This window comes from Pagrus pagrus (genome assembly GCF_965226575.1).
Source record: "Pagrus pagrus genome assembly, chromosome: 3".
Lineage (NCBI taxonomy): Eukaryota > Metazoa > Chordata > Actinopteri > Spariformes > Sparidae > Pagrus > Pagrus pagrus.
In genome coordinates this window covers 20,733,148-20,746,395 of record NC_140187.1, presented here as the reverse complement: position 1 = coordinate 20,746,395, position 13,248 = coordinate 20,733,148, and the positions used below count along the sequence as shown (strand labels likewise).

Genomic DNA, 13,248 nt, shown 5'->3' with positions numbered 1-13,248 from the left:
CTTCAATGTGTTTGTAAATACTACAACACATGGTTAATTTAGGAAACTGAGTTAGCTAAAATGTATTTCCTACCTTTGAAGTGCTTCTCTTCTCTTTGGCCTTAATTGTCCAGCAGCCTGGCCAAGGTCTTCACCTCTGGTAGCAACGTTTTTGATGCTTTCTTCAAGTAACTGAAGGGAAATTATTCAGTATGGTGTCATAACATGGTTACATAACGTGGATCAAAGACTTTTTTCAATAAACCTTATCAGAAAATTATAGATAGTAGTACAATTAATTTGTCAAGGAGACAAATTAGCTTCACACAGGTTCATTATGTTTTTAGTAGTAGGAGGGACTTCTTTATATCTCCGCCTAATGCCCTAAGTACAACCTCTCAGGCGACACTTCAGCCCAACTGCAAGTGTATTCCTCTAAATTCTCAAGGTCTGGCACATCCAAACCTCAACCATGGCTAGAGTTTAGCTTCTTAGTCTCAACCTGACACAACAATTGTATTTATTCTGATTAGTTTCGAGTTTGTTCGGTAGCTAAAACTGGGAAGGTGCTGCCTTAAAAGCAAAGCTCAGGGCAAAAAGACGCCTGGTGACGACATTCTACATCCGCTCTGAGTGTTCGCTCGCTGTCTTGGCGCGAGACTCGACCGCTTTGACAGCAGACTGTAACCGTCGTACTCATAAGTTAACTTAACTTTATAAACCATCGCTTACTGAACACGACACCTCGATGGTAACACCATTTGATCGATTAGGTAAGTCAGTCTGTGTTGTTTTTCTTTGTCTGCACCGAAACTGAAGTCATTTCGCGGTCAGTCTGCAACACACCGAAGCTAACTGTCCTGGCTACACAACATTAGCAATATGTGGAGGAGGACCGTCCTTTGTGGGTCGACTAGCTAACCGGAAAACTCCTGAGTTTGATATTGTTTACTTACATTAGGTAGGATTCACCTGTAATGTTAATAGTGTGGTGAGTGACAGTAGTGTAATGCCAAAAATTATGATAATACAAATAGAAAGGACCCCTATACTGTATGAGCTGCTTCTAAGTTTACATGTCATGTGTAGGTCCACCTTCGTTAGCAAATAACTTTATTAATTGCATTGATATTGTCCTAAAGAAGAAGCACACAATCTGAAATTCATAATAAATTCAAAGGGCTCCAGACCAACTTTACACACGGGTTGCACTGATAGGCTTCATTTATTCATTTAGTTGCACCAGCACAAAACTTAGGTGCACCCAGTGATTTCATTTGATTTCTTAACACATAATGTATATGACTGTTAACAGCAATAAAGATGCAGATAACTGTTTTATTTGTTTAAATCACTGCACATGCAAAGAAATTGTGATAACCTCAATTGTTTTTAAAACAGTGTTTCAACGTGCTGATGGTAACAGTGCATGACTGATAAATGTATCAATCTCCAATATTACTGGGATGTTATGAAAACCATTAATTGATACAAAAGTTAAAATTCAATTCAACGTTTCGATGATCTTGATCTGTTAGTCTTTCTATATCCTACTGCATGGCTGATTAGACTGAAACTCCATCTTCAGGTTGGCTGATAGTCTAAGGACTTTTTCAAGATGAATTGTGAGCTTTTGGCAACGTGCAGCGCTCTTGGCTATCTAGAGGGAGACGTCTACCACAAGGAAGCTGACTGCTTAGGTGAGTGTTTTTTACAATGTGATTAATGTTTTGTTATCATAATACATGTATGAATTCCCTGCTTCATGGGAAGGAAGAGAAATATATAAATACCATAGATTAAGAACAGAGAAGCATCTGTCTTGTCCTTTGTGTCTGTGTTGCAGAGAGCGTAAAAGACTTGATCAGGTATTTACGACATGAAGATGACACCCGTGACGTCCGCCAGCAGCTGGGTGCAGGACAGATTGTGCAGAATGACCTTCTTCCTATTATCATTCAGCATGGACAGGACAAGCCCTTATTTGATGCCTGCATTAGGTATAAAACCTTAAATGAAACTTCTCACTTGAACTTAAAATGTATCCTTAAAATATTTATAATATGGGTGTGTCTAATAATCAGTTTATTAATACATCATAATATGGTCTTAAGAAGTGGATAATTTGATACACAAATGTCAATATTGTGATACATGATTGATATACTGGGACTAAGTATTATTTCATCAAACAATTGGCATTAAATTATAGATGAATGATAGAAATGTGCTGTTTTAAACTGTTGCTTACTGTATATGACTCTTGTCTGTTTTTTTCTCAGGCTCATGGTCAACCTCACTCAGCCTTCCATGCTTTGCTTCGGTAAAGTCCCTGATGACCCTGTGTTTAGACATCACTTTTTGGAAGTGACAGCTCATTTACAAGCCTATAAAGAGGTAACATGATCTTAATATAAACACACTTTTTCACATTTTTCAGTTTACATTTTCTATTTGTAATCATGTGAATTTAGTGAATATTTATTGGTTGGATAAGAACTTCCATTACTGTAATAACAGCTGTATTTCATGTTCAAACAGTATTTTATTTTACAATAATGAGTTCCTTTTTTTCAGGCATTTGCCAGTGAGAGGGTGTTTGGCATTTTAAGCGAGATATTGTACAACCTTCTCCAGCTGGTGAGTGTTTCAAACAAACACCTCAAATCACCTGTTTCCCATATTATTTAAGTAAAATGGTTGTGCTTATCTGTGTGTTTCCTGTCTGTCCCTCCTCACCCTGCTTGTCTGTCAGGACTGGGAGCAGAGACAGGAGGAGGATACCCTACTGATAGAGAGGATTCTGCTGCTGGTCAGGAATGTGCTTCATGTACCTGCGGACCCATGTGAAGAGAAGGTCTGATTTTAACATGAATGTGTTCATATAAGAGACACAGCAAATTCTGTCCTTTATTAGAAAACTGTTTCATTTACTCTTTACTCTGTACTTCTCCCCTCATCTCTGTCTCTCCTTTAGAAAGTGGATGATGATGCCAGTGTCCATGATAGGCTGCTATGGGCCATTCACATGAGTGGCTTCGATGACCTGGTTAAGTTTTTGGCATCAGCGCAGAGTGAGCAGCAGTGGAGCATGCATGTGTTGGAAATAATCTCCCTCATGTTCAGAGACCAGGTTAGACTGAAGACTGAACTCATTTGCAGGTGTATACATATATATATATATGTAGATGTCCAGCTGTTCTGTGTTTGAGCTCCTATTCTTTCTTTACAGACACCTGAAGCTTTGGTGAGCGCCGGTCAGGCTCGTTCGGCAGAACAGAAGCAGAGAGACTCTCAGGAGCTGGAGGCACTGAGGGAGAAGGAGCAAGCAGCGAAACGTTCTCGCACATTTCAGAGAGGAACCAGGTACAATAGAGCTGATGTACAGCCAATGTCATAGCTGTCAGTCATGTACTTAAGCCTCATGAGCGCCTGAAGGGATGGACTTTTCAGCACTTTCAACACATTCCCACAATATTCTCAACTCATTTGTATATATCACTTACTTGCTGTGTTGGCTTGATTGAACCTGGGTTTGGGTTGCAGCAGAGGGAACTCAACCTGTACATGGCTTGTTTGAATTACTGGAGCTTGAAAAATAAATGTATTTTCTGTTCTGTTTGTTTGTGTTGATGTTTTTCTTTCAGACACTCTCGCTTTGGAGGGTCCTTTGTTGTTCAAGGCCTCAAGTCAATTGGAGACAAAGATGTGATTTATCACAGAAAAGTCAATAATGTGAGTAATGAACTTCTGCAGCTCATCTGTAATACAAGGCAAGCACACAGTGCTTGCAAAATAATTTTAATACAAATCTCTGATCTCTTTTTAGTTCAAAAATTACACTCATGACACAGGAAAAGCAGTGAGACGTGTTCCCAAGAGGAATCGACAGGCTCAGGAGTGTAAGGACAAACGTCGCTCAGCCTTAAATGTTCGACTCTTCCTGCGAGAGTTTTGTGTGGACTTCCTGGAGAACTGCTATAATCGCCTCATGTACCTTGTCAAGGTCAGCTGCTGTCACATTGATGACTTATGTTTTTGTTGTTTAGACTCACAAACCCAATATAAAATTGACCCTTTTTAACTCTTGGTGAGTAGTATACATACCAGATCATCAATCCGTCATTACTACATCAACTTAATCATAACACATTTTAATAAGATCATGAATAAACAACAAGAGATGTAGTGAAGTTAAGCAAGCTTTACAAGATATTTTAATCAATATTATATGGAGCAAGAGAAAGGGCAAGCAAAAGCAGTCCATTTACAGAAAGACCTAAAATTGAGGATGTCTGATTCATTTATGTGGAATAGGTGACTCTTAAAATAAATGGTTCTTAAGTTCTACGAGGCTCAAAACTCTACTTGTCTCCTCTGCAGGAAAGTCTTATTCGAGAACAAACTCAGCAGCATGACGAGACGTACTACCTCTGGGCGCTGAGCTTCTTCATGGCCTTCAACCGTGGCAACGGTTTCCGTGCTGACTTAGTTTCTGAGACCATGTCCATCCGTGCTTTCCATTTTATTGAGCGCAACATCATCAACTACTATGAGATGATCCTCACAGACCGGAAAGAGGCCACGTCCTGGTCACGCAGGTACGAGGATCATTAGAAAGCAGCTTAATATAAAAAACTGTCAAATCCCTCTGTTGGTCCCAGACTGATTATCACATTTTCTATTTAGGATGCATCTGGCTCTGAAGGCGTATCAGGAACTGCTGCTAACTGTGAACGAGATGGACCACTCACAGGATGAAACCATCCGTCAGAGTTCCAGTGTCATTAAAAGTAAGATGCTAACAGCTCTTGTTCAGACAGACCTTTTTCTTTCAGCTATAAAATTTTAATTATATATTTATATTATAAGCTCAAATGGAGCATAAGTATGCACATGCTCTCATCATTGCTTAACTTTGAAGATATGCTATCAAGACAATAATAATGGTGGTAAATCTTGTTCGAAGTTGGAAATATGAAAAGGCATTGTGTGCAGTTGCAGTGCTAGTTGCCCCATCTTCTGTATTTACCTCACTTTTAGGTAACATATTTTACCTGATGGAGTACAGAGAGATTTTCCTGACATTGCTGAGGAAGTATGATGAAACCAGCCAGCCTCAGTCCTACCTCAAAGACTTGGTGGAGTCAACTCATCTCTTTTTGCGCATGTTGGAACACTTCTGCCAAGGTCGCAAAAACTTGATGGTTCAGGTAAGTTCTGCTCAATTTGTAGTGCTTGCAAATTCTCGTCTTAAGTGTCTGCTCAAAATATTAATATCTTGTTCTGTTAACTCTGCAGAAGAAGAAGGTGAAACGGAAAAGGTCTCGAGGTGAAAAAAAGTCCTCAGCCCCAGACACTAGTCCAGAGGCCCTGGAAGAGACCTGGAGGATTGTGGAGGAGGAGCTGAAGGCCACAGGGTTTCAGGTCAGTGTGAGAATCAACCTCAGGGGGGCAGCAGGAAGCATGCATCGTCAGAGGGCAGAACAGTGTTGCACAAGAGCATGTGGCTTCAAAGAGCTTCTTTGCAATGAGGATGCTCTCTAAAGGCCAAATTTTCATATTGAACACCACCTCTCTGTCTTCTGTGTGTAGCTGTCGGAGAGTTTAACTGAAAGCATCGTGCCATTTGATGCCACATCTGAAACTCCACTTGAGGAGCAACGGACTGAGGCCATGGTGCGTGTGCAGGACGTCCTGCTGGCTCGACTTGGACCAGAAGCGCTGGGGCTGCTGCGTGCTGCCAGGTCAGCAAGACTCCGCCCCTCACACTAATGACTCACGTTTAGTTATTCAAGTATTCACCATTTTCTTGTCGTTCTCAGGGAGGTGTGGCCGGAGGGGGATGTGTTTGGTTCAGCTGATGTGGAACCTGAAGAAGAACTAGAACTCCTCAAGCAGATCCTGAAAGCCAACCTGCCAAGTAAGCTTTAAACTGTATTCTTATGTTCCCCCTTGTATCAGAGCATCTTTGAAGCATCTGTGCAGCAATTCAACCTTTTAATTTCAGGGTCATCTCCTCCTGAGCCTGTGATGGAGGATGAGGATGATGGAGCGGAGTTGGAAGAGGAAGAGTTGGAGTCTGTCCAGGTTTCTGAAAGCGAGTTCAACTTTCTTGACTTTATCAAGAGGTGAGGAAAACGGTTAATTTTAACGTTCAAGACTGTAACCTGCCACAACATACCAAAAAGTTATAGTAATAGTAGAAATAGTGCCAAATTTGTGACCTTCCTAAAGAGACATATTACTCTTATCTTACCCTCTTGCAGGTTTGCCAACCCCAGTATTGTACGTCCATACCTCCTGCTACTGAACTCATACTCCAAAAACACACCTCACACAAACCACTGCATCGCTCGATTGCTGCACCGTTTGGCTGTCAACCTCAAAATGGACGCCTTGCTTTACCAGCTGTCAGTCTTCAACCTCTTCAACAAGATCCTGAGTGACCCCGCCGCAGCTGCTTACAAGGTACAGTGGTGAAATGAGAAAAAACATTATTAAGTGCAAGCTTCTGGTGATTGTGAAGGTCAGCTGCAGATTTACACAGGAACTTACCTTTATTCTCTCCTTTCCAGGAATTGGTGACCTTTGCCAAGTATGTGCTGAACCGTTTCTTTTCAGTGGCAACAAAAAACAATAAGGCATATATTGAACTGCTGTTCTGGAAAAATGTGGGGGCTGCACGTGAGATGACTGAAGGCTACACCAAAGACGGGTTTGTGCTCTTTGTTTTGTATTGTTAATACACCTTAACGTATGGGTAAAGGTGATTTTTGTTAACAAGTTACAGGGGGGAAAAAAGCACTGATTTAAATTTGTAAGACATTATACTTGTTGTACTTATACTATTAATAATATTATACTATTAAAAAATCACATTTCCAGTACATGTATTATATGAGCAAATTGAGTTCTGCAATTTGAAGATTACATCTATCTCTTCTTAATATGGCAGAGAGGGTAAGAAACCAACATGGACTGAGGAGGAGGAAGAGGAGCTGCGCAAGCTCTTTGAGGAACATCGTCATTCTGAAGGTCTGCTTTGTTTTTGTTTGCACATTTTTTCTTTTTGTTGTCTTATAAGTTACAAGATGCAGTTACACACTATTTACTTTGATCTAGTTTCTTTCATTGACTGTTAGTGCTGCACAATTAGTGGAAATACTATGTAAATAACAATATGATCAAGAGCAATATCCAGATGGTAGAAGCTGTTTTGGATGAAAGTAAGATGTGTAACTTGACAGAATTATAATGACGCACTGTGGAGCTGCAGAAATGCCCTAGCCAACAGATCTTTTTCTCCAAATTTAAGAAAGTATGTTTGATTGGTACAGACGCCAACAAGTGCTGCATCATCATGCATCATCTTCACTTAAAATTGTGATGCAAAAACGGTCATTGCCACAGACATTACTTGTTTTTTTGTTTTTCTTAACCATATCATGCAGATGTAGTGAGTGTTGAATTCTTTTGTCTAGTGCCAGATATCGTGGAGACTCTGCTGCCATTACTCAGCAACAGCAACCGCAATCGGCGCCAAGTTGTGATGCAGCTGGTGCATATGGGTCTGGTGGATAATGCTAAGGAACTGAAGAAGCAGAAGTATGTACTCCAGACGGAAGGAGTGATACATTAATGTTAATATAAAGAGGGATACAGTGGTGGTCAAAAGTTTACATACACTGCCTGGCCCAAAAAAAAAGTCGACACCTGTATTTAACTAAGTAAATAGGTAAGAGCCTTCCATTGGATAATTACTGCAGTGATGAATATGTTTCAACTGGCAACAAGTTATTTAACCCTAACTGATGCAGTGAGTAGCTTCTCCTTTCTTAAACAACCATGTGGGAAGACGTGTCTTGTGGTCGTGGAAAAGATGTTACTCTGTTTCAGAAGGGTCAAATTATTTGCCTGCATCATGCAAAGAAAACAACTAGGGAGATTGCTGAAACAACTAAAATTGGGTGAGGAACGGTCCAACGCATCACAAACTTGGAAGGATAGTGGTGAACAATCATCTTCGAGGAAGAAATATGGTCAGAAAAAAATCTTGAATGATCGTGATCGGAAATCACGTTAAACGTTAGGTGAAATCAAATCGTAAAAGATCAACAGTAGAACTCACGGCTATGTTTAATAGTGAAAGTAAGAGCATTTCCACACGCACATTGTGAAGAGAACTCAAGGGATTTGGACTAAACAGTTGTGTAGAGAGGCTGCCGTGCTAGAAAGAAGCACGTGCTCCAGAAACGACACCTTAAAGCTCGACTTCTGATCACATGGGCAAAGAAAAAAATATCCTAGTGATAAGTTCTGTGGTTGGATGAAACAAAAGTTGAGTTGTTTGGCCACAATGACTGGCAATATGTTTTGAGGTGAGAAGATGAGGCCTTTAACCCCAAGAACACCATACCTACTGTCAAGCATGGTGGTGGTAGTATTATGTTGTGGGGCGGTTTGGCTGCCAGTGGATCTGGTCCTCTGAAGGAAGTAAATGAAGTAGGAAGAAAATCCCTTTTGACCACGACTGTATATTGCAGAATGACTTTTTACGCTTCATATCTTCAGAAAATCTTATTGAAATTTGTTTTCGTTTCCAAAAGGAAAGGAACTCGGATTGTTCTTTGGACTGAGGACCAGGAGCAGGAGTTGGAGATGCTCTTCGAGGAGTACAAAGACTCTGACGGTACCAGACACCATATTAATATTGTGTAGTGCATGAGCGGAAAACGAAGCAGCCTTTTCACTGCTGTCCTCAGCTTCCGTCCTTGTACAACAGTAGTCTAAGGGACACTTTGTGGTTTGTATGATTATTCTTTTTTGTGATAAACTGTATTTTGTTACAGATGTGTTGGGTAACATCCTGAAGAAGCTCACAGCCAAACGGTCCCGTGCACGCGTGGTGGACAAGATGCTCAGTATGGGCTTGGTGTCGGAGAGACGAGAGCTTTATAAGAAGAGGAGTCGCAGCGCTCAGGGAAAGAGATCTGGAGACGGAATGGTAAAGTTGATTCGTCTAAATAAAAAACAAAATGTATAATAAATTATATTTTCAGAAATGGTGTCTCTACAATAAAGGGCCCTGTTTTTCTGCCACAGACTGAAGAAGAGTTCCTAGAAGGACTAACACAAGGATTCCCAGATAATCCTGTTGACAGAGATGATGAAGATGAGGAAGAGGATGAGTCTGAAGAGAGCGAGGAGGAGGAGGAGGAGGAGGAAGAAGAAGAGCAAGAAAGGGAAAAATCACAAAATGGAGGAAGGAGGAGCCAAAGCCTGCACTCCCCAGTAGAGAGGAGAGCTGATTTAGGCTCCATGGTGTATGCTTTGCAACAGGAAGGTGAGTTTCAAAGTAATATCAGACTCTTTTTGTTAAATGAAATCAAAGATTTAAAGACACTGATGCTATGTGAGTTTCCATTATGAACCTTTAGGATTACCTTCATGCTTTGTTTTTTAATAACAGGCTTGTCTGGACCAATGTTGTGGCTACAGAATTGTCTAAACAAAACAGCAGACGACCGTGAAGAGGATGGTAAGATTATAACCACTTAATTTGAATAATTTAATTTTTTTATTCTTTTGCTTATGGTTTAGCCTCTCAGGGAAGTTACAGCCTGTGTGAAAAACATATTATATTAGTGCTATTAGGTCTGTTAATGAAACTTGTGGTCCATTCACCAGGTGTCTCCCAGGCAGTGCCACTTGTTCCTCTGACGGAGGCAAATGAGGATGCCATGGAGAACAAGAGCTTCCGGAAACTGTTGCGCAAACTGGGAATACGAGCACCTGCAAATGAACAGGTGTGTTTCTCTTGTGCAATATTTTACTACAGAATATTTTCACGTCAGTCTAATTACAACCCATAGTTTTGCTCTTTTGTGCATTTGTTTGAGAACAAGTTGGAGTTTTAAAGTATGCAAAAAAATGTTTTAAATGACATAAAATACTACACACATAAAATGTTAAATACTAAGCAGCGGACACTTTCATATACATTAAATGCATTTATTACTGTTCTGTAACCAGGAGACATTTTGGAGGATCACAGCAAAGATCAGTGCATCCCAGCTCCGGAGTGCAGCTGCTGCTCTTAGTCCAAGAGAGGAAGAACCTAAAGGAGACGAGGAGCAAGACGGGAGTCCAACTGTAGAGTCCCAGGAGGAGGAGGAGCAGCAGCAGCAGCAGCAGGAGGAGGAGGTCTCCAGTGAACAGAGAACTCATGCTCTGAGAGCTTTGCTGCTTGCACGCAAGAGGAAACAGCACACCTCAGAACAAACAGGTACAGAATATGCGGGAGTTTCATGTTCTGTCTCAGGTGACAGCTGTTAATTACAGCTTTTGTCATGTAGGTATGTGTTAAGTTACATGGTGCACTTAAAACGTGCCTCTTTCATAGCCTGTTTTAACTCATCTAGAAGCAAAGAATGGGGTATTGAATATTTTTAAATGTAGAAAGTCGATGTTTTAGCATCATCTTCATCAGAATATAACATAAATCCACTGCAAAGGAAGTGTTCTCAGTCGAGTGTTGTTTTCACTTTGTAATGGAACGTCAATGTGATTTTGATTGTAAATCTCAAATTGTGGACATCAGGAACATAAAAGGTGAAAATCGCATGTATAAAAATCAAGTAATACGTTTCCTCTGTTAGGCCAGCTTTAAAAAATAGTCCAACTGCTTTAGAAGTGAGATGAGAAGCCACTGCGGGGCTGATCAAAGTAGTGGGACACTTTTTAGGTTAGCATTTTAAGATGCAACATTTTCCACCAGTTAGCTTAAATCTGCTGCTAATCAAAGATGAGTCAAGGAATAAGATTACCTTGTTCATATTTTTCAACTTCTGTTATTGTTTTCAGCTCCTGTGTCAGATTTCACTCCTGTTGAGGACACAGACATTACAACTGAGAGGTGAGGTATTGCCCTGTTTGTTGCTTATCTGTTCAGCCCGACCACAGCTGAGAAATGTCTATTTTTAATTCTACATACTCCTAATCCTTCATCTATTCCTGTTAACATCAGGTCCCAGGAGAAGACCTCAACTAAAAGAAGCAGAAGCAGAGCGCTGGACGATGATGAGGACAATGGTATTTTACAGTTTTAATGTGTTAGTTTTATCATATCTAACTGGGAGCTAAGCCATAAAACTTGTTAAAGTAAAAAGTTGGGTTTAGGTTGTCACTCCTTATTTCATGCCAAGTTTAACAAAAGCAGTCCAGTATCAGTAACGAGCCTAAGCATGACTGTACTGCAGCATTATGGCTCACGCTGTACTGTCTTTACAGAGGAAGACTCCACCACTGCAGTGAAAACAGACCCCAGCAGCGATGTGGATTCCGACAGGGAGGATATCTCTGCACCTGTGAAGCGTAGACGGAAGATGGTCTTAATTGACGAAGAGGAAGATGAGGATTAGTGACTTTCTTTAATGGACTGTAAAATAAACTGCAGACAAGGGAGGGATATAAAAGTCCCTCACTTTGCTCAGAGGTGGATGCAGCCCCCCTGGAGGCCTGCAGTCCAGACAGCGGAAACTCTATTAATGGAATACCAAACAACACAAAGAAAAAGGCCTTTAAAACGACCCCTGTGGAGGCAGAGGTCCTGTTGAGCAATTTTGTTTTGTCATCTCTTTTGTACGCTTGATTGGTGCCTTTTATGTAGTTATGGTAAATTAGTTCTGCCAGTCTTCTCTGTTTTGAGTTTTTGTTTTTCTCTTATCAATCCCAGCAGAAACATCATGCAGATATTGTTGTCTAACTCAAAAAACTGCATCTGAACAAATACTTTTGTAGTTTTGGTCATTTCCAGTGTTGACCTTGGATTTCAGATTCCTGCCTTCTTAATAAAAAAAGCACTGTTGTCAAAATAACCCCTTTGTTGCACTACATCATTTCAAACACAAGAGGGCACATGTTGAACTATTCCTTAGGCGAATGAGTTAAAAAAAATATTGAACATGTAGAATATCTTTTTGAACTCTTGAATATGATGTATATGCCTTCAAATTGACTTTTTGAACAAAACCTTTAGTTTTGTACCTCTTGTGAGCAAGTACAGACTCAATGAAAACAGGGACAAGTCAAAGTCTCGGTCTGTTCATATTGATCTTAAAAGTTACACAAACAAATGTCTTCATTAAACTTTCTTCAACACAGGGACCCTGCTTGTTTCTGCAGTTGCTGCCTGCAGTCCCCCATGTTTTGCAGCTGTGTCGGAGGTGGTCTCTCGTCCTTACATCTGGACCATGTTAGTAACTTCCTGTCGCAGCATCTGCTCTGCCCCCATCCCACAGAGCCAGAGGCAGACCTGACAATCCACAGATACTCCTGTGAGTTAAGCATGTGAGCACAAAGCTTAGAGGTTAAATTTGATTTTTTTTTTTTTGTGTTGTCTAATATATCTCCATGTATCAACCTGTGCCAGGCTTGGACAGTGTGTATATTAAATATACAGGGATGACTCATTGTTTTGTAAGTTGAACATAAAACATCTGGAGGCTGTATTGTGTAAATGTTGGTAACAGATGCATGAAACAGTCTTTAAATCATACAAACTTTAAGTAAATACAATCATTGCTTTTGTTCGTGGAAATGAAAACTCCCCTTGAATGTATCAGTCGACACATTTTAGAGTTCACTTCAAATAGATTACTCAGGTTGAAAGTATGAGTATTATTCAAGCACATCTAAACATCACAGAAACTCGACCACAGGCAAACTAATCTCTTTGCTTATCCTAAAATGGCTTATCAGTTAAATCCTTTGAAGGTTTTAGGCTTGTGTATTGATTCTCCTTCTGTATGTCACCTCGGGGCACAGTCTAATGCTTAGGTAAATTCTCAGGCAAATACTCATACTCGTCTGTTCAGTTTGTGAGGAGTAAAAAGAAGGGAAAAAAATGACCTGATTTGTTTGTCACCTTATTTCCCAGGGCTTTCTTGGAGTGGAACTGAGGTTCATGTCGCAACAACACAACAAGATAGTTGTGACTTTTCAGAGATGTAGGTTAGCTGGACAGAAGACAGCATCTTTAGTTTGTAGTACTTTCCAGTACTTGATGCCTTTCCAATAGAAGAATTTCAAACGATAATATCTGGCTTGTCAGTATTGACTTAATTTCCTTGCTAGGAAGAGCAAAAGAAACAAAGAATGCTTCAGTTGCTCACTTATGATGAATTTATTTTACCCTCAGAAGTATAGCCAAACATTTGTCTTTTACTAAATCTCTCTGGAAATGCACTGAAAGGATTTTCATCTAGA

At 40.3% G+C, this 13,248-nt stretch overlaps 1 protein-coding gene across 1 annotated transcript; it reads left to right on the top strand.

The window, feature by feature from the left end:
• The first annotated feature begins 640 nt into the window (after positions 1 to 640).
• On the top strand, positions 641 to 12,147 carry timeless (timeless circadian clock). Its single transcript, XM_084349500.1, has 30 exons — positions 641 to 752; positions 1,568 to 1,679; positions 1,826 to 1,979; positions 2,262 to 2,376; positions 2,557 to 2,619; positions 2,735 to 2,836; positions 2,957 to 3,112; positions 3,212 to 3,345; positions 3,627 to 3,714; positions 3,809 to 3,985; positions 4,363 to 4,580; positions 4,669 to 4,772; positions 5,023 to 5,192; positions 5,281 to 5,406; positions 5,575 to 5,726; positions 5,805 to 5,902; positions 5,990 to 6,110; positions 6,249 to 6,450; positions 6,558 to 6,697; positions 6,938 to 7,017; positions 7,464 to 7,587; positions 8,589 to 8,671; positions 8,832 to 8,986; positions 9,085 to 9,325; positions 9,452 to 9,520; positions 9,670 to 9,788; positions 10,015 to 10,267; positions 10,846 to 10,897; positions 11,009 to 11,073; positions 11,272 to 12,147. Exons 2-30 carry the CDS (start codon positions 1,598 to 1,600, stop codon positions 11,400 to 11,402), a joined length of 3,774 nt encoding a protein of 1,257 aa, XP_084205626.1. The 5' UTR covers positions 641 to 752; positions 1,568 to 1,597; the 3' UTR covers positions 11,403 to 12,147.
• The last annotated feature ends 1,101 nt before the right edge of the window (positions 12,148 to 13,248 follow it).

Bases quoted from the DNA above. Each gene is read 5' to 3' on its own strand.
- timeless (XM_084349500.1), top strand. From the start codon at position 1,598: ATGAATTGTGAGCTTTTGGCAACGTGCAGCGCTCTTGGCTATCTAGAG. The intron at 2,620-2,734 runs GTGAGTGTTTCA...CTTGTCTGTCAG, and splicing joins TGTACAACCTTCTCCAGCTG to GACTGGGAGCAGAGACAGGA. The intron at 9,521-9,669 runs GTAAGATTATAA...TCCATTCACCAG, and splicing joins AGACGACCGTGAAGAGGATG to GTGTCTCCCAGGCAGTGCCA.